At 42.0% G+C, this 20490-nt stretch overlaps 1 protein-coding gene across 1 annotated transcript in view; it reads right to left on the reverse strand.

Annotated features, from left to right (window-relative positions):
- Positions 1 to 20490, reverse strand: part of PIEZO2 (piezo type mechanosensitive ion channel component 2) — a 600576-nt gene that overhangs the window by 194354 nt on the left and 385732 nt on the right. Inside the window, exons 9-12 of the mRNA XM_045298343.1 lie at positions 18465 to 18473; positions 14982 to 15006; positions 14126 to 14167; positions 3943 to 3977 (exon numbers count right to left, since the gene is read on the reverse strand). Of these exons, the coding sequence (XP_045154278.1) occupies positions 3943 to 3977; positions 14126 to 14167; positions 14982 to 15006; positions 18465 to 18473 (111 nt within the window). The remainder of the gene's footprint in view (positions 1 to 3942; positions 3978 to 14125; positions 14168 to 14981; positions 15007 to 18464; positions 18474 to 20490) is intronic.

Raw genomic sequence — 20490 nt, forward strand, 5'->3', positions numbered from 1 at the left:
GCGGGTGGGGAAGCATTTAGGAACTAGAGGAAAGTTGTATGTTTCATTGTTGTTACACTGCACCCTGACTGGCTCGTCTCTTCCCCGACACCTGGAAGTGAGTTTTAAATGGAAGCCAAGAATCCTCTAGTATATGGCAATTAAACAGTCTGAGTCCTTCCAAGTAAGATACACAACTCTTTCCAGAACTCTGGGTCATCCTCACCACTGTGGGGAAGGCTGAGCCTATTGTTCCAGCCGAGGTGTCAACCCATCTTGTTGAGGGTCTCCCTCATTGGTGCTGCCTCTCTGTTTTACCAAGCATGATGTCCTTTTTGTGACAGTCCTGTTTTATAGTCACTATTTACTTACAACATGGTCAGGTGGAGTTCCAGATATTTCTGTCCACTTCTGACTCAAACTTTTTTTTGTTGTTGATCCTTGGTTATACTCCAAGAATTGCTTTTTAAAAACCGTTTTATTGGCATCTACTTCACATATCATACAATTCAATAGTTCAATCACATCAAGAAGAGTTGTACAATCGTCACCACCATCGGTTTTGGAACATTGTCTTTGTTCTTGCACTCATCATCATTAGCTCCCCTTTGTCCCGCAGCCTCCTCTGCCACACTCCCAAGGGACCTTAATCTAGTTACTGCCTCTATAAATTTACCTATCCTTGATTTCACATGCCAAAATAAAAAGAGAAAAGGAAAACTAACAAGAATTACAAAGTAAGTTTCATTATTGCTATACTGAACTCTAAGTGACTCATCTCCTCCCCACTACACCTCTGCAAGGTATGTCCAGTTGTCTAGAGATGGGCATTGGATCCCCATCACGCGCCACCCTCATTGACAATGATATGATTCCCACCCCCCACCTTTGGTGTTTGAAGCCTGGTCCCTTCGGGCCTTCATGATCACACATGTTGGAGTGCTGCTTCCATGTGGGCTTTGTTGCTTCTGGGCTAGATGTCCACTTGTTTACTTTCAAGCCTTTAAGTCCCCAGACACTATAGGTCTCGATAGCTGGACACCATCAGCCTTCTTCACCACACTTACTTATGCACACATTCGTCTTCAGTGTTTATGTGGGGAAGGTGATCACACAATGATGGTTTTTGTTCTTTGGTGTCTGCTACCTGATCCCTTCAACACCTCATGTTTGCACAGGCTCATGTGCTTCTTCTCTGTGGGCTTTGTAGCTAAAATGAGAACTTGGAAGAACAGACATGTTGAGCAATACTTCGAAAGAATTTACTATGGAATGTAAGGAAAGCCTTATCCCTTGTCAAAGCTTCAAGCACTTCAATGATGAATACATTTGTGGCAGTTACATCATCTCCCATCAACTTGAGCGAAGGAGTGAAGTCTAGCCTGTCAATCAGGTCATAGCCAATGGTGCCTCTGTGTGGGCATGGCTTCCCCAGAGGATTCTGGGAACTCCTATCTTCCTCCCTGGAGGCAGGACACACACACACTCTCTCTGCTTCATATTCTGTTGACAAGTCACATGCAGCTATGCTGATGACAGCCAGAGCCCTGGGACTGGAGGAGCCACCTGAAGAGCTGTGCCAGCACTGAGATGCTTCCACAAGACTTTCCACCCACTGATCTGTATCTTCCTGCATTTAGCGTCATTGCACATGCTGCATGAGTCTGTAGAAGAATGTATGGACTAGTATCGGACATATGGGCTAATATTGGACATATGGGCTACTATCGAACTTATGTACTTGATCTGGACTGGGCAAGGATGTCTTCTTAATATACAATTACCTTTTGTAATTACTTAATATATGATTATTCTTTGATATAAAGTTCTTTCCTATACAAAAAAAAAAAGAATTACAAAGTAAAACAGATTTAAAAAATCTCAAAAAAGAAAGCAGAAAACATTAAAAACTAGAACAAATTTAAAATCGATCCAAAGGGAGATCAAATCATAAGGAATTAAATTTTAACCTAACTGCAAGCAATAATTCACTTTCCAGTACATTCTGCATGGTAGCAAGGCTATTCACACCCCTGGTTTATGGCTAGAGGGGATTCACCAGAGGCTTAAATAATCTGTTTCACCTTCACTTTTTAAAAAAAAAACAGAAACAACCTTAAAATAGGTCAAAAGAGAGATCAAATGATATTACATTTTAACCTAACTACATCTACTATAATCTACTTTACAATGATCACTAACAAGGCTATTCACATGCCTCAACTATGATTAGAGGGAATTCACCAGAGGCTTAACCTTTGTGTGGATCCTGTAAATGGATTTTAGATTTCCACTGTCATCCATAGCCTTCTGCAAACCAGATGGTCACATTTTAAGCTCTGATAATATCCCCTCCTTTGGATTTGGATATTATTATTCCCATCCTTGTACCACACAGAAGTGTATTTCTTCCGTAAAGATATAGTTGCAACCTCACTTAGGAGTAGAAAGCCTCATCTCTCCCCAAGAAACTGGCTAGTGGCCTTACACTACTAACCCTTAGACCAGCAGGTCAATACGCAACCACTACACATTAAGAATGTCATTAGTAAAAAAAAAAAAAAAAAGAATGTCATTAGTTTAGCCAAGGGTATAGATTGTAAAACACTGTTGAGAAAAGGTAATTATATGATTATAGGACAGCTACAAACCATGACACATGAATTGCTTACTTGTGTGAGAAATAAATCCCAAACAGGTCCACGTTCAGTAATTAAGGCAACAAAAGGCTATGAAGTTACTAATAGCCAGAGATCATTTGAGTTGGATTCATCAAAGGAGCCTAGGGGAAGGGAATCTGTCCCAGAGGTAGAAACTTTAAATTAAGGAAGTACGCTATGGCCAGAAAGACTATTAATCTCATAGTAATTACCCAGGGAAGGACTGGAAAACTAGGAAATTACACAGGGAAGGACTGGAAAACTAGGAAGTACGCTTTGGCCAGAAAGACTATTAATCTCATAGTAATTACCCAGGGAATGAATGGAAAACTAGGAAATTATTGTTGGATGTGTCCACCCATTTTGTAGCCTGAGGCTTGGGTGCCCGATTTTGCCCGATTAACTAATAAAGCCTTTCTCTCTCTAAAGTGAGTACAGATTAGATTTCTTGAGGATCTTGCTTACCCCTCAGTAACTTAACATGGGATATGGTGGTTCTCCCCAGCTCTCCCTATGGAGAACAATCCACGTACGGCCCAAGTTGAGGGGGTTTATATTAACCTGCCATTTACCAAGAGGAACTGAGATGGCATAGGGTTTCAACGTTTCTCACACAGATTAAACTCTTAGGTGACTGGACATTATTTACACAAACAATGGGAGTTGGCGATAGGGCAAAGCATTCAGTAATATTCACAATGGCAGACCCAGGCCTACCAGAGTAATAAATATCATAATGTAGCAAGGAAGACATTAAAATAGTAAATATATGGTAGTTCTGGACCACCATTCTTTGGGCACCCTCAAGGTAAGAGATTCAAACCAAAGTCCAACATCCACCAATTCTACGCCCTCGGGCTAGCAGTCACCTGCTTCTTCTCACACACCCTAGGGAGTTTCAGCCTTATGTCTAAGGGCGGCAGGTGAGTTTGAGAAAAAGGCCAGGTCACTTAGTGGGGTTTCCACACTGAATCCTTTTGGTGTGGCCTATGAAGGATGTGTGCACCTCGAAAGAACAGAGTCCAGAGTTCCAGTAGCCTGGGACAGAGCAAGGGCCAAGGCCCACATAGACATGAGAGCACAAATGTCCAGTTAGGAACACAGTACCAAGTATAATCTCCCCTTGTGTTCTGTGAAAGTATTGTTAAGCATTTTTTCCCCAAACGGAGGTGGCTCCTCCCCTGTTTTCCTACTATTCTTGCCTTCTCCAAGACATACATGCCTCCCTCCCACCATTTTGACTTGCATTTTCTGTAAGATTTCCTTATCATTCCGGTAAAAGTGTCTGTTGGATTGGGGTGACCTTAGTCCAGTTTTGTATGGCAGCAACTGAAGGATCTCCCTCTTCCCACATCTTGAAACAGTCACCCCAGGTGAGGTGGGTTTCTAAGATGTACACTTAGAGAGGCGGAAATAGGTTTCATGTCTCTTGTGTCTCCTTTACCAGTTAGTCAGTTGTCTTGAGCCCCCATGTAAAAGGAGCACCACAGCGTAGGCCATCTTCCACCTGGACCATAGCCCTCCCCCTGTGAGGGAACCCCTTATTCTTTGCAAGACCTGACCGCTTATACACTTCTCCAAGTTTGTATTGTCAGAGTCAATGGGAGAAGTTTAAGTCTGAGCATTTTCTGACACTCAGCCCTCAGGAATACAACCTTCGACCAAAAGGCAAATGATTGATCAGCATGGGAGGAAGCCAAAGCATACCAAAAGGTTCTCCTTTAGGATGTTTGCTAAAACAAGGACCTGACCTACCAACAAATAGGAGATGAGGATAATTTTGTTTCCTGCAATACTGTTTGGCCCCAACACCGGCTAGGTGACCAGGAGCAATGGCCTATTAAGAGTTCCATGCCTATAACCCTATCCTACAGGGAGACTTGTTTTGTAAAAGGTAAGTGGTGATGAAATACTGTGTGTTTACATATTTAGGCATCATACCAGAATCTGGGTTATAGGAAGGGACACAGAAGAGGGCTCACTAAGCAACAAGCCTTTTCAGGGTTTTATCCAGAAACCCATAGTCTCAGGAGGGGATTTATAGACAGACTCTCTTTTCCAAACTTCCAGAAGGCTCACCTCATCAGTTCTGCCAGAGGTTCCTTTCTCCAGTACCCAAAGTATAGGGGCAACTCTGCTGCCTGATTCCTCAGGAGTCAGATGACCGGAACACTTTCCATAGACTGACAAAGGTTCCAGTCCTGGGAGCAGGACCACTGGCAGCTCCACTACTGCCCTTTCTCCCAGTGAAAGGTCTTCACATATGGGATTGCATTCTGGGAACAAACTGTACCTCCCTTTATTTCCAAACCCAACTCCTGGATTACATACACCTAGAGAATTGTCCAGTGGACAAAGACACATTGTAAGAGTATGAGGGGATACCTAACAAAACAAAACAAAACAGAATTCTATTGTCAAAGCTAGGTATTTGCATTTTTTTTTTTTACAAAACAATCTCATCACTTTCAAAGTATTCTCCATTATACTTAATACATTTGTCAAATCTATGATTCCATTCTTGGAAACATTTTTCAAATTCATCTTTTTGGATGGCTGACAGCACCCCCCCCCCTTGTTTTTCATCACCACTTGTACATTGTCAACTGCTTTTCCTTTTAAGTCCCTTTCCATTCGATGGGGGAAAAGTGCATGCAAAAACTGGTACACGGAAATGGCTGCATGAGCAGATGCATTGTCGTGGTGGCAAAACTAGTCCCTGTCTCCCATAAATCAGACCTTTTTTGTCACACAGTGTTACGGCAGACTTTTCAGAACCTCTAAATAGAAAGCTTGATTAACAGTCTGACCTGGTGGAATGAACTCCAAATGCACTATAAGTCAACATTTTTGCTGTTTGGGAAATTGACAGATGTCCAGAACAAAGATTTTCATCAATCGACATTTCACCTTTTTTGAAATGACAAAACCATTCAGACACTTGAGTTTTTCCCACAGCGCTGTCTTTGTAAGCTGTGTTAAAAATTGCAACAGTTTCTGTAAAATTTTTTTTCCAAGCAGCAAACAAAATTTCACGGCTGCACGCTGTTCTGGTAAGTTGGCCATCACAAAAAACGAGGTTCAAGTGAAACTTCTTTTATGTGATCAGAGAGAACCAAGTCAGAACAAGTTCCTTGATGCTTGCCTACTGGGAAAAATGAGTACTATGAAAGCTCTGCCCAGTGAAGTTTTTTCCGGGGTGTGTGTGTGTGTGTGTGTGTGTCCCCTCATACATGTTTCCTTCTACTTTTTGATCTCTTACCTCAGTCACTGTAAGGACAGACTGAGAAACATTTCAGAGGACCCAGACAAAAAGGGATGCATTTGAGCCTGAATTTGAACATCAACTGGAATGATTTGAAATTATTCTTATCCACTGATTTTTGTCATATGAGAATGATACAATCAAAGTAGAAGTAAAACGGTATGTGTGATGGTTATATAATCTGTTGGCAATTTAAAACTTAAGAGTGAGGGGGTGGAGTTTAACTTATCAATCAGGTCGAAGCTTGATGACCCCATTTGGAGGCGCAAAGGAGATAAATAGTTCATAGGAGGTGGGATACACCCTCAGTCCCTGCTAGGCATTACTGATGATGAGCCTGATGGAGCTATGCTGATGCAGCCAGAGCCTTGTGCTGGAGGAGCCACATGGGGAGCCCTGCCAGTGCTGAGATGCTTACATCGCCACTAGTTCCACAAGGCTTCCCACCCACTGGCCTGTGATCTTCCTGAATTTGGCATCATTGCATGTGTTTCATGAGTGTGAAGAGGAATTAATAGACTGGTATCAGACATATTGGCTAATATCAGATTTATGGACTTGATCTAGACTGGGCTGGGATGTTTCCTCAATGTACAATTTCTCTTTTATATAAAACTGTTTCTTATACACATATAAGTGTCCCGGATCATACTGCATACAACCCCAGAGGAGAGGCTGTACCTGAACAGGAACCCAAGTGGAATTATAGTTTGAGCATGGGCAAGGAATAGTGGGGAAAACACTTGATACACATACTTGAAGGACTTTGCCGATCATCATCCTCAGCTCCATGTCTTCCCAAGTGCCTAGGTTAGACCCACATCTCCTCGACCACATGACCTGAACCCATGGCTCCCATGCCAGCCTGTACTGGACTCACAGCAACACCACCAGCCCAGCATGACATGGCTCAGTAACCTGGATACTGTTACCAACCTCAGCCTATTCTGAGGCTTTCCACTGCCACCAGCCACCAAGCTGCCATGACACCTTGCCCAGTAGATCTGCACAGCACCACCCTCACTGCCTGCAACTGCCTGACCTGCGTTGCCCAAGAGGGTTATCCAACTTGCCCTCCAAAAAAATGAAATTCTGGCTGGCTATGGAGAGAATGAAACCCCACTGAGATAAAGCATTAGCCTGATACCCTAGCACAGTTGGAAACAGTCAGTCTTCAGAATCATTCTTATGGAGTCAAAGAGAAAAATGTCAGGGCTCTTTGACTCCTAGAGAAATGGCACCAAGCTCCTCCAAAATGACACATAGACTTCAAACTGCCTCAACATCCTCAACAGGAATAAAAGAGAAATGAAATGAAATGTTGGAGGAAGTCCTGAAACTAATGACATGCAGAGAAGAAGCAGAGTTGATGTGTCACAAAAAGAATTCTTCAGAATGCTGCTGGGAGTCATTCAGAATATGAGAGAATCAATTCAGAAAAAGGATGAAATGATCAAGGAGATAAAGTCTACATGTCAAAGGGAAAAACAAGAGTTAAAGGATGAGGTAACAAAAACAAAGAATAAAATAAAGACCTCCCCAACAGACTAGAAGTGGAGAATTGTACCAGTGATCTTACGGTCAATCAGGCAGACTTCAACGAACAGGAAATTAAGTCAAACAAGATAATAAAAAAGCTAGAGAAAACTTGAGAACAATGATTGATGCTATGAAGAGGACAATGTCCCAGTATGGACAAGACACAATGAAGAAGTCAACAGCAAAATCAGCAAGGGCATTCCTGGGAGAAAACTTCCCCAACTTAGTGAATGAGAATCAGACAATCATTCTGGAAGTGGAGCTGACACCAATTAGATTAAACACCAGGAAGGATTCACCCAGGCACATAATAGTAATAATTATCCAACTTTGTTGAAAAGGAGAAGATCATAAGAGCAGCTAGAGAAAAAAAAGACAGTCACATATAAAGGTACTCAGATCAGAATATGCTCAGACCTATCAGCAGATATTATGAAGAGGAGGGGAGAGTGGAGTAACATCTTCCAAAAGTTGAAAGAGAACCATGCCAATCCAAGAATCCGTTATACCGCCAAATTTTCTATCAAGATAGATGGAGAAGTAAGAGTCTTCCCAGACAAGGAAAAAACTCAAAGAATACATCAAACGAAACCCTGCTTTGCAAAAAATTCTTGCAGATTCACTGTGGTCAGAAGACTAACATTCACTGGGATCAAACAGGAGACCACTACATAGTGCAGCTCCACCCAGAAGTCACCACACTGTAAACAATCCCCAAGATAACATAGCCTCATGGTGAAAAGACAAGAATGAAGTCCCCCACACATACACAGCACACTCATGAGGAGGGAGGGAGGAAAACACCCAATAGAAAATGAACGAGATGACAAGAAAGAATCCACAGATGGGTATAATATCTCTAAATGTCAACAATTTAAATTCACCCATTAAGAGACAAAGGATAACAGACTGACATAGAAAATATAACCCATTAATATGTTGTCTAGAAGAGAGACATCTTAAGCTCACAGACAAAAATAGGCTGAGAATTAAAGGCTGGCAAAAATATATATACCAAGCAAATGGCAATTTTCAAAAAGCAGGGGTCATAACCCAAATCTCTGAAAAAACTGATCTCAAGGTGCAAACCATAAGAATAAATAAGGATGGGCACCATATAATGCTCAAGGGATCAGTAGACCAAGAATAAGTGAACATAATAAATATAAACGCACCCAATGAGAGACCTATGAAATTCATTGATCAAATTCTTCAAAACATGAAAAAAGAAATCACAGACTCAACAATCATAGTAGGTGACTATACTGCTTGCTATCTGAGAAAGATGGTTCACTGGGAAAGAAGCTCAACAAGGAGGCTACAGATCTAAACTCTACAATTAGGCCACTTGACCTGATAAACATTTTTAGAACTCGCTACCCAAATGCAAAAACAATTTCACATTCTTTTCAAGTGCGCAGGGCACAATTTGAGGATAGACCACATGCTGGCACACACATTGAGCCTGAGAAAATTTAAATACATAGAGGTTACTCAGCTGTCCCTCTCAGAACACCATGCCATAAAACTGGAAACCACAAAATGATACCAAAATAACAAGGGCAAAGAATTGGAGGATGAATAAAACTCTTTTGAAAAATAAGTTGGTACTGGTCCAGATTAGAGATGAAATTAGTTAGTTTTTAGAAATCAATGAAAATGAGTATAAAATGTACCAAAACCTATGGGACACAACAAAAGCAGTTATCAGAGGGTGTTTGATAGTGACATATGCACATATGAAAAAGGAAGAGAAACTTATGTTTGATATGCTATCACAAAACCTCCAGCAATTAGAGCAGAGTCAACAGAATAATCCCACAAATGAAATAATAAAAATCAAGATGGAGATAAATGAGTGGAAAAGAAGAAAACAATGTAAAAAAAAATCAATGCAGTAAAATGTTGATTCTTTGAAAGGATTAATAGAATTGACAGACAGCTGGCAAACCTAACCAAAGAAAGAAAGGAGCAAACATAACTATCCAGGATGAGGGATGAAACATGGGACATTACATTGGACACTAATGAAATTAAAAGGCTAATTACACAGTACTACAAAGGTCTGAACTCCAATGAATTAAACAACTTGGAAGACATTGACAAATAGTTTGGAAAACAATCCTTCCTTAGATTATTCCAGATAGATATCAAGAACTTCAACAGACCTGTAACAAAAGAAAAATTAGAGAAGGTTATCAAGAAACTTGCTACTAAAAAAGTCCTAACCCAGATGGCTTCACAGGAGAATCCTACCAAGCATTCAATGAAGAGCTGACACCAATTCTACACAAATAATCCAGAGCATAGCAAAGGGCCGCAAACTCCCAAACTCATTCTACAAAACTAGTATAACACTGGTACCTGAAGTGGGCAAAGATCCCACAAGAATAGAGAACTACAGACCAATATCTGTAATGAACATTGATGAAAAATCCTTAACAAAATATTCGCCAATAGAATACAAAAGTATATGAAAAATATAATCCATCATGACCAAGTGGGATATGAAAAAATAATCTATAACTTATCAAGGGTTCTTCAGGGTGAGCAGGCAGAGAGGGAGGGAAAGAAATGGGGAACTGATAGCAGAGGCTCCAGTGGGAAGAGAATGCTTTAAAAATGATGAGGCGGCACATGTGCAAATGTGCTTGACACATTGGAGGGATGTATGGATTGCGATAAGAGATGTAAGAGCCCCCAATAAAAGTATTTTTGAAAAATAAAAAAAATAAAAATGGGAATATACACACAATAGAGTATTATGCATCCCTAAAGAGCAGTGATGAATGCATGAAGCACATCGTCTCATGGGAAGAGTTGGAGGACATTATGTTAAGCGAAGTTAGCCAAGCACAAAAGGGCAACTACAACATGAGTCCACTGAGGTAATTCAATCAGCACAGTGGGTATAAAGGAAAAGCAACTTAATTCATAATTTTATAGGTTGAGATCCAGCCACTCCAGCAGTGGTCAGACCAAACCCAAGGAAGCATATGCTGTCGCAATGAAAAGAAGGGGGGTGGGTGGAATGATGTCCTTGGGGCTAAAAGACATCTTTTCCACCTCTCTCATGCCTTTAAGGATCACAGAGGGAGGAGGGAAGGAGGAAAAAAAGAAGACGATGACACTGGAGAGCAGGGCACTAATCCATCCAAGGGAGAGTATTGTTTATGTCTCCACAGGAAAGGGAGCGAACAGACCTCATTCGGGCGCGCCAAGCCCTGAGGTTAGCATACCTTCAAGGAGCAGCTCATTCGGAGAGGACAGTGAGGCAGCCCCAATCCAAGCTAGAAAACAATGTGCTACAGAGGACAGCACTGAAGAGACAAACTGTGGAGAGTGACCAGCCTACCCCATCCACATGGTAGCAAATTAAGAGTGAATGAGAGAGAAAGACTGGACCTAATCCTTGCACACAAAGCCTAAAGAGCAGTGTCCCTGCTTGTAGCAGCTAATGCACAGAGAGGAATATAGGGCCAACCCCAGCTCGAGATATGATATGTCCCCTCACTGGATCACAATGCTACAGTGGACAACTTTGGAGACACAGTGTGAGGAGTGAGTCCACTCTGACCCATCCACCTTGGGGTGAATCAAAGAGGTAGCATAGCAGATCAACAAACTTCCTGAGGATCCCAGAAAATAGACTTCTGACTCTTGGTGAGTGGGAGGGGGTGTTGGGCAGTGCTTGCCAGCCCCCGCCCCCTCCCGCCCCCCATTGGACCTTGTTGGGGGATATTCATAAAGGTTAGCTATAGACCTTGACCTATTTATAGGGATTTTTGTTGTTGGTCGTGTCTTTGTTTTTTTTTATGTTTATTTATGTAAGACAGTCATGATAAGCAATGGGACCAATTGTTCCTGGGGGCATAGGAGTGGAGGAGGCAAGGTGAAGCGAGCAGTGAGCCAATAATGTCAAGGACAGGGGAACAACAAGAGATCTAAAATCAACAGCAAGGAGGGAGTAAAGTTCTTTGTGGTGTTTGATCAATTGTACCCTGCTGAGAGGAATTACTAAGAGGTGAACATGATAATGGGGCAGTAGGAAGGTAAAAGGAAATAAAGGAAAGAACTAGGAAGTAAAAAACTATACTTTGAGGTATAAATGTAGACATGTATATATGTAAATAGATTAATACATAAAGATAGGGATATCCATCTATGTACATATAATTATATGGTAATACATTAAGGTAGCAGACAAACTTTGGGCCTCTACTTAAGACTTCCCTCAACACAAGAACACTCTTCTAATGACACAGCACTGGGTGATACCTTCCCAGCACAATCACTAAGACAAATTGGGTGCATAAGTAAATGTGGTGAAGAAAGTAGATGGTGCCTGGCTATTAAATGATATAGTATCTGGGGTCTTAAAGGCTTGAAGTCTAACAAGCAGGGGCACAACTGAATCCACATAGAAGAAGTACCCCAACCTGTGTGATCATAAGGTGTCAACGGGAAGTTCAAAAACAAACAATCACATGGATGTGAAATGGAGGAATCAGAGTGGAGACCCAAAACCCATTTGTTGGTAATTGGACATTCCCTCACAGAAGGGCCACATGGAAGGGACAACACATCCAGGGTGCAGTATAGCACCAACAAAACACACAGCATTCCTCTAGTTCTTTAATCCTTCTTCGCTCCAGTATTATGACCTCTGTTTTATCTCACAAATCCTGCTAGACCAGTGGATGTACATTGGTATGGATAAGAGCTTTTGAGACATGGATCCACGATAGACAAACCCCTTAGTAACACTGATGGGAGTAACAATACCATGAGAGTATGGGAAGGGAAGTAAGGAAGGGTAAACTGAAAGCAGTGATGGCAACATAACCCCCCTTGAAGGTGATGGATATCAGAATTGTAGGTGAAGGGATATATCACATGGTGTAAGATGTGTAAAAATAAAAATTATAATATATAATATATAAGCGCTCATGAGAATGGTAGGGCAGGGAAGGGAGGGAATAAAGAGGAGCTGATATTAAAGGGCTGAAGAAGAAAGAGAATGTTTTGAAATTGGTGATGACAATATCTGTACAAGTTCACTTGATATAATTGATTTATGGACTGTAATATGTTAGAGTCCCCAATAAAATGATTTATTAATTGAAAAAAAAGATCATTCTGAAACTAGGACTCTCTTTCCCTTCTAGAAGTCAATACCCATTAAAGCCTGAGGCCCTAAAAGGAATTTGCCCTGTTTTAAGCCATTTTCTCCAACAAGGACTCATTAAACCCTGCCAGTCTCCTTGCAATCTCCCCATGTACATTCTGCACAGGAACCTGATAGAAGTTACTGCTTTGTACAAGACCCCAGATCAGTGAATGAAGCTGTGATGCCTATTCATCACCTTGCATCTAACACAAATTCCTATTTTTTTGTTCTAGACCTAAAAGGTGCCCCCCTTTAAAAATCCTATTCTACCCTGAGAGTCAAGACCTTGATGTCTTTGAGTGGATGGATACTAAGATTCAATTGTAAGCACAGTATATCTTGACTGTGCACCCAAGGAAGTTCAAGAATCACCCCCACCTTTTGGGGAATACACTAGCTGGACCGTTACAAGAACTAGAGTGAGAGGAGGAAGTTTGTTCTAATAAGATGAGGACTTATTGATTGCCAGCACCTCCAAGGAAGCATCAGGCTTGAATTCAATCAGAACTTTATAGTTTTTAGCTACCAAGGGGTATAAAATTTTCTCAAAGGAGACCGAGAATTCTATATAAGCAGTTTAGTACTGGAGCTTTATCTAGAATCCAGAATCCTGCATGTTTTCTCAGAGAGGAAGTAGTTAATTTGAGACTTGATTGATCCTAGAACTAGGTGCCAGTTGAGAGGGTTTCTAGTATTGGCTAGGTACTAACTTTGGATTTTTAGCAAAGTTTTGTTATGGGACTCTCAAAGGAGAAAAAACTCCCCACCCTACCTCCATACCAAGTGCTCATGAGCATTCCAATGAGTGGAAGACAAGTTGAACTCAACACCAACTGCAGACCTCCCAAATCCTTCTAAGTCTTTTTGATTATATACATGAAAGGAAAGGGGCTGTTCCGGGAGACTTAAGTCAGCATTTAGGGCCAACTACAAGACCTGTGGCATATTTTTCAAAGAGGTTGGATACAATAGGTCAAGGCTGGCCTATTGCTTATGAACACAGTGACAGCTACTGCATTATTAATGAAAGAGAAATCTAAATTCATATCCGGATAGCCCATGAAAGTATTCACCAGGTTTTAACAAGTCTTGCGACTAAGGGACCTAGCTGGTTGTCCAGTGGTAGAATTATTCAAATTTAAGCTGCCCTTTTCAATGACCCAGAAATCACTGTCAAATTTTGCCATATTCTAAATTCGGCCATTTTGTTCACAGCAATGTCCCAACCATCTCAGCCATAATTGTGTGGAAGTCACTAGAAAAGTATTTTCCAGCTGAAGAGATTTGAGAGTTTTCCCAGTAGACAACCCTGACGCTGAATGGTATCCACATGGCAGTAGATTTTTACTTAAGCAGTACCCAAAAAGCAGGTGAGACCATTGTAAGACAAACTCAGGTAATAGAAGCCCAAGCCCTATTTCTGGCACCCAATTGGCCTCATTAGAATACTCAAATTAGGAAAAGGTAAAGTTTTGAACATCTTCACAGACTCAAAACATGATTTTCTCATACTTCATTAGCATGTATATATTTGGAAAGAGCTGGATCTATTGACTGCCAAAAAAATTAAGAATGCAAAACTCATATTACAGTTTTCAGAAGCAGTACAAACCCTGAAAGAAAAAGCTGTGATGCATTATAGAGGATACAAAAAAGACAGCAGCCTCATAACTCCCAGAAATTCAAAGACTGACTGAGGCCTAGGCAGGAGGTGCAGGAGAGAAACACTTTCCCCAGTTGTCTGGCTTTCTTTCCTTCAAATTTAAAGGAAACAAGGCTCTGGTATTGTGTGCAAGACTTGACTCAAGCAGGGAGGCAGATGTATAGTAAGTCCAAGGATGGCTGGCTAAAGAACACACAAGGAACTCTGTAGCTTCCTGACGCTAAAGCTTGGTAAGTAATTAAGACCCTATACCAAGCCTTCCATTATGGGAGAGATAACTTAGAATGTTGATGCATAAAAGCATGCAAGGAAGACACCTAACCAAAGTAGTAAACGCTGTAGTCAGAGGATGCGAGATTTGCCAATGTAATCATCTAAATAATCACCCTGGTCCTTCTTTTTCAATGAGACCAGTTCCGCATTATAGGTACTACCCGGGAGAAGGCTGGAAAATAGATTTGACTATACTGTCCTAATCCAAAGATATAAATACCTCCTAGCATTGGTAGACATCTTTACTGGTACTTCTAGAATACAAACAGGCAAAGAAAGTTGGGAGACTGATATTATTTAACATTAAGAGTTACTATAATTCTAAATAATCAAGACACTTATTTCTGTGTGATGTAGCCTTTTTGGACGGGGCTGCTTACCCAAAAGGGGTGTTTCAAATCAATCAGCTGCTACGTAAGAGAGAGATGCTACAATCTTCTTCCATAAAGATTTACAGCTCTAGAAACTCTAGGCAGCTGTATACTCTGTCCTATAGGGTTGCTTTGAGAAGGCATACATTCAATGGCAGAGGGTTTTAAAGAATCCGTCATACATTTCATTTTCTTGATTTATTAATCTACTGCAAAACATTTTCACTGCTTCCACATTGTGGTAGTTAGGGGTTGTGTCAACTGGACACTCCTGGCTAGGGGTAGAGTTAAACATATCAATCAAGTTGAAACCTGATGACACCTCCTTGATGGCATGTGCCTTTTGTTTAAGAGCAAGGCGGATAGAGACTATCTCTCTCTCTGGCACTCTATCCTTTTCCTCCTTACCAGGACTTCATTAAGACTCTGTGTCTTCCTCCATGGGTGTCCCCTTGAGAACTACCTGAACTTGGGAGCCCTGAGATACTTCTATCGACCTTGAATCCAAGAGATTCTGCCACAACTGGCCAGTAACGTCCCTGTATCCTGCTTCATCTTTTGCCATCATCAGCCTGCAGTTCCATCAGCCTGAAGACAGCCCAGTTAGTATCGGGCTTGAGTTGGATGGGATGGGAGTGACGTCTTGATGTACAGTGGCTTCTTATATAAAGTTCTGTACATACATGAGTGTCACTGGATTTGTTTGTAATTATGAGTAAGTCTGATATAAACATTCACATGCAGGTTTTTATAAGACTTACATTTTTAAAAAATTTGGATAAATGTTTAATAGTATTATTACTGGCTCATATGATGAGATAATATTTATTTTTGTAAGACACACAGACTGTCGTTCACAATAGTTATACCATTTTGCATTCCAGTCAACAATGACTATGAGTTCCTAATGCTCTATATTCTCTCCAGATACTTTAGTTTTGGATTTCAGCCATTCTAATCGCTGTACAGGGGTATCTTGTTGTTTTAATTTGCTTTTTCTAATGACAAGTGTTGTGTACATTTTATATTATAATTTTTCATCTGCATTTTACAGCTAGTTATGATTCACTTTGCGTTAATTTTTGCATAACGTATGCAATCTGTTTCTAGGCTGACTTTTTTTTTTTAACACAAATGCTGAATTATTCCAATATCATTTGTTGAAAATAGTATCCTTTCTCCATTGAACTGGCTTTGATCGGTAGGAAGATGAGGGACAGAGGGGGTTGTCTCCATCCACTAAATGCCTACGCTAAACAAAAATTAGCTGGCCACGCCACAACAGGGGGGTTGGACAGAAATCAGGCACACATTAGACACCTATGGGGATGCTCAGACCAAGGTCACCAAGGTGCAGGGGAAAGTCAACCTGGGTACACACACTAGGCACCAGCAACATTACGTCAAACAGGTGCCTAAACTCAGCCACTAAGATCAGCCCAAACCCTCAACCACGCCCCTTCTCTCCCCCACAAGTGGGGAGAGGAGTGGCTAAGTGGCACAGACTGTGGGCAGGCCTCTCTCTCTCAGGTACTCTATCTCGGGATGGGTGGAGGGCAGGGTCTCAGCACTCTTGTGCCCTCTCAGGGCTCGTATTCTCTTCTTCCCGTTTCGGTTCGGCACTCCTCTTTTAAAAGCTTCTATATGCCTCTAACTGTGGACTCCACTTTCTGGCCATTTTTCCGGGTCCCCGGAAGCGGCCGTTTTCAGTCGCGAACGTTCCCATGGCCCCGCCACGCAGCCTTGCACGCTGTGCAGAGAGAGCCTGTACCATCAGCGACTGTCCTACCGGAAGCTTCCCTTTCCCCACGAAAGTTACTTGAATTTACAAAAGTGCTTCTGCCGCGTGAATTCTTTCGGTGTAGAGAAGCAAGAGGGAGGAAAACCATTCCAGAAACCTAACAGTTTCATGCCTTATTTCTTTAAAATTAAGATTAATTGAAAGTCAAACTTTCAATATGGAGTTTCAGAAGAAAACAAAAGCCCTCACAATTTAACTGCTAAGCATGTCCAGTTGAGAAGCAATTTACATTTCCAGTGATTTCTGCCATTTAAATCAACGACGAATGCCAGTAGAACAGCAGTCCAAAAGTTATGGGGCGCCGTTTTGAGCACATTTGATGCAAAAGATTTCAGTAAAGTTTTGAAAAGCAAAGATTCCCTTTGCTGACTACGGTGGGCACAGTGGTTACAACTGCTTCACGTACATGCAAGAGCTGGACAATGAAACGGACAGGAAATGTGCCTACACTGTGGTGTTGGTGAACACTGATTGTGGACTGTCGGAAAATCAACAATTCACGCCAAGGAAAACACACGAGCACTCTCGCTTGCTTGCTTGTGTGCACCATCAGGAGAACTTAATCTCTAGCAAAGGACATCGTGGGTGGTGAAGGAGAGTCACTGGAAACAAAACCAGGGACATGCTTAGTGAGACGACTGCCAGGATAGCCTGAGCAAGTACAGCGCCTCACACACCAGTGATCGTGAAGCTGGAGCTCACAGGGCAGTGTCTCACTGCACATACGTTGAAGACAACACTACAGCAATTAAGAACAGATTGTATTCTTAAGTGTGGGTAGGGCTCCGGATGAGCATTTTCTAAACCAACCCTTCAGGTAGTTCCTAGGTATGGGGAAGGTGGAAAAATGGAATGGATGGATGCCTGTCTTTTTCTTTCTTGTGTGTGTGTGTCCCCTAAACACATTACCCAGAAGAACACGTCATCGGTCATTAGGAGTCCAGCTTCATACTGGAGAGTAAAAGCATTAGGACAGCCTTTAGAGTTGACTTGTGGGACCTGCTAGTAGACTTGCCTTTGAGAGTACAATTCAGCCCAGGATGGACAAATGTGGCTCTGCCTGGCGGCGTGTGTCAACACTAAGCGCATGTTAGCATGAGGATAAAGCCCAGCACACAGAAAAGTATTTAGGGCTTAGAAAACCCAGCTTCCAGTAAAATACACACCGTCTGACACGATGGCATTCACTTAGTGTCTAGGTTCTTGCCCATCTCTAACTGGAGTCGCCTGTTTGGGCTTTTAAAGTTTCTTCCTCAAATCATTAGCATCTCTTAAAGTGGAGCTGAAGATGGCAAAACATTTATAAACCTTCCCAGGGGATTTTTACTTCCCTTCAGCATTAAGGACAACACATTTATGACTTTTTACCACATGAATGGGAGACACTACTGTACAAGTATATAAAAACAAAGAAATCCACTGTACTGCCTCGATCTCTTTCTACCCTTAGGCCAGATACCTGGAGCTTCTCTGCTCTTGGGAGACGAACTTTTCTTTCCTGGGCCGCATGGCCGAAGGACACTACATCCCCAACACGAAGACTCAGGATGCTGCTTACAAGAGAAATGTACTTGCCGATCCTTTGGATTGGAAAACGATGTAACTCTTTCCCCAAAGCACATTTTTGACCCTGGCTAAAATGCGCTTTTCCTGCTTTTGAAAAATGAGCTCATTATATTTCTCTAAAGCATTTTAGTGGAGGGATTCCGAGAATGGGTTTGGGAGTCAGATTTGAGCTCAAACTCAGTCTCGCTTAGATTAAGGGATTTGGGTGAATCACTGATTATCTACCTTTAGTGTTCTACCATTAAAATGGGGCTAATAACATAAGCTACTTTGTAATATTGGGAAGATTAAAAGTATTAATTAGCACCTAAAAAAGACCCCTAAGTGGTCAGTGTCATCAGAGCTTCAGGTTCTAGCTTTCCTGGAATAAATATTTGTGTTGAGAGGAACAGAATGGAGTTTTCAAATCAGGGGATTTTAGAGAGCCTTCCCTGAGAGAGAAATTGGCCACCCGCAGGCTCTCTGATGTGTCTCTGCACCACCACCTGCGCCCTGAAGCTGGCTTTTTCAAGTAGAAGAGCCTGTTGAGACATTCTGCTGGGGGGGGGGGGTAGCAGGATTTCTGGGAACGGTAGGGATCAAGGATGGAGGTCTCTCCTTCGTAGCTACTTCCGCTGCTAACATGGGGTGTAGTGTGTCATCACTTTGCCTCTATGGATAAAAGTCTCTCAACACTCTGTACGAACAGGGAGCAAGTTCTTTCAAGGAGAGATGCTGGACTGGAGGCTGTGAGTCATTCATCGGCCTGGTCAGCAGTCTAGGTCCTTCAGGATGGATTGGGTCTGTTCTTTCAGAATATGCCACCAATAGCCTCACACCCATAATTATTATGAGACAAAAGGAAAGAGAGGTGAGGATGGATTGGTACCACCAACGCCACACCTGTCTAAAGTCAATATTAAAGGCACAAATTATGCAATGTTTCTCTCTTCTACTTTGTTCTCAAAAAAAAAAATCTTAGTTTAAGTTCTATTGTAAACACAGGAAAGTCTTAGTTGGTCTAACAGGCTGAAATGAAAGAAAACCCCCTTTTCCTACATATTCCAGTTCCGAGAGCATTTTTAGCCCAGGCTTCTAAGTTGTGTGAGTGTCCCCGCGTGTGTCGGGTTGGGTCTCCATCTTTCTGTAAGAACACTATTTGTCTGAGCCCTTTCTAGAATCTGTCCTGGCTACTTGTGCTGCTTCGTGGTTAGAAACGTGCGTGTAGACAGTCCTGAGACGGCTTTGGGTTGAGTGGAGGCCCAGGACCAGAGCAGGACTCTGGGTGCAGGCTGCGGCTTCTTGCAGAACAAATGCTTTCAGCTTCTGCCACTGACACATTCCTGCCTCTGGATCCGAGGCTGAAGAAAGCACGCTGATACTTCACCCGGGCTTCAGCTGGGATGAGGCGGCAGCCATGCCAGGCTCTCTACACTCTCAGTGCTGGGATCTCACTGGGTCCCATCTTGTCGGTCTGCACCAGGAACGTTCATAGCGCCGACCAGAGCTTACGGTCATCAAGTTGAATCAAGTAGTTCTTTTTCCTCTGCTACGTGTGAGGCAGCAGCAAAAGATAATACTGAGTGGAATGCAGATAGAATGACTACTATCCCTTGTAAAGCTGAACTTCCTATTGTGCACAGCTCGATGGCAGCCACTTAAATAAGTCTGGTGTTGGTAGGACTGTTGTAGTGTGTAGCCGCTATGTGGCCCAATGTCTCATTCTGTGTATGTCTCCTTCCACCTTCCCTGTGTTATCTATCTACGTCTCACAAGGAGGAATGAATGACCACTATCCAGACTATAACTTACTGGGGCAGTAACAATAAAGCTCAAAGCTGCTGTCGTTTGGGGTACTTTGACTACAGAGTTTAAGCACTGCTGCTGGGCTCCCATGCTGCATGGTGACTGAAAGGCTTGGTGCAGTACTATAAAACATCTACTTCCCTAGAAAGGCAAATGAAGAAATTGATTTGGCAACTGTATGCCACACAAGTAAGCATTTACCTAGGCTGTAAATGAGATTAAAACAAGATCATAACAGTAATTTGCTACTGTTATGAATCAGGTGACCCCTGTTAAATGGTTGTTTGACCCCCAAAGGAGTCGCAACCCACAGGTTGAGAACCCCTAAAAAAGAGATAGTCAGGTTACTGAAGAGGAGACCATAATCTAACTTAATTATGTTAAAAAGTTTAAAGTGGGAGGAGAATCAAAGGACAGT

The sequence above is a fragment of the Echinops telfairi genome, unplaced genomic scaffold (genome assembly GCF_000313985.2).
Source record: "Echinops telfairi isolate 266 unplaced genomic scaffold, ASM31398v2 ScPeMD7_4;HRSCAF=17, whole genome shotgun sequence".
In the NCBI taxonomy this organism is placed as follows: Eukaryota; Metazoa; Chordata; class Mammalia; order Afrosoricida; family Tenrecidae; genus Echinops; species Echinops telfairi.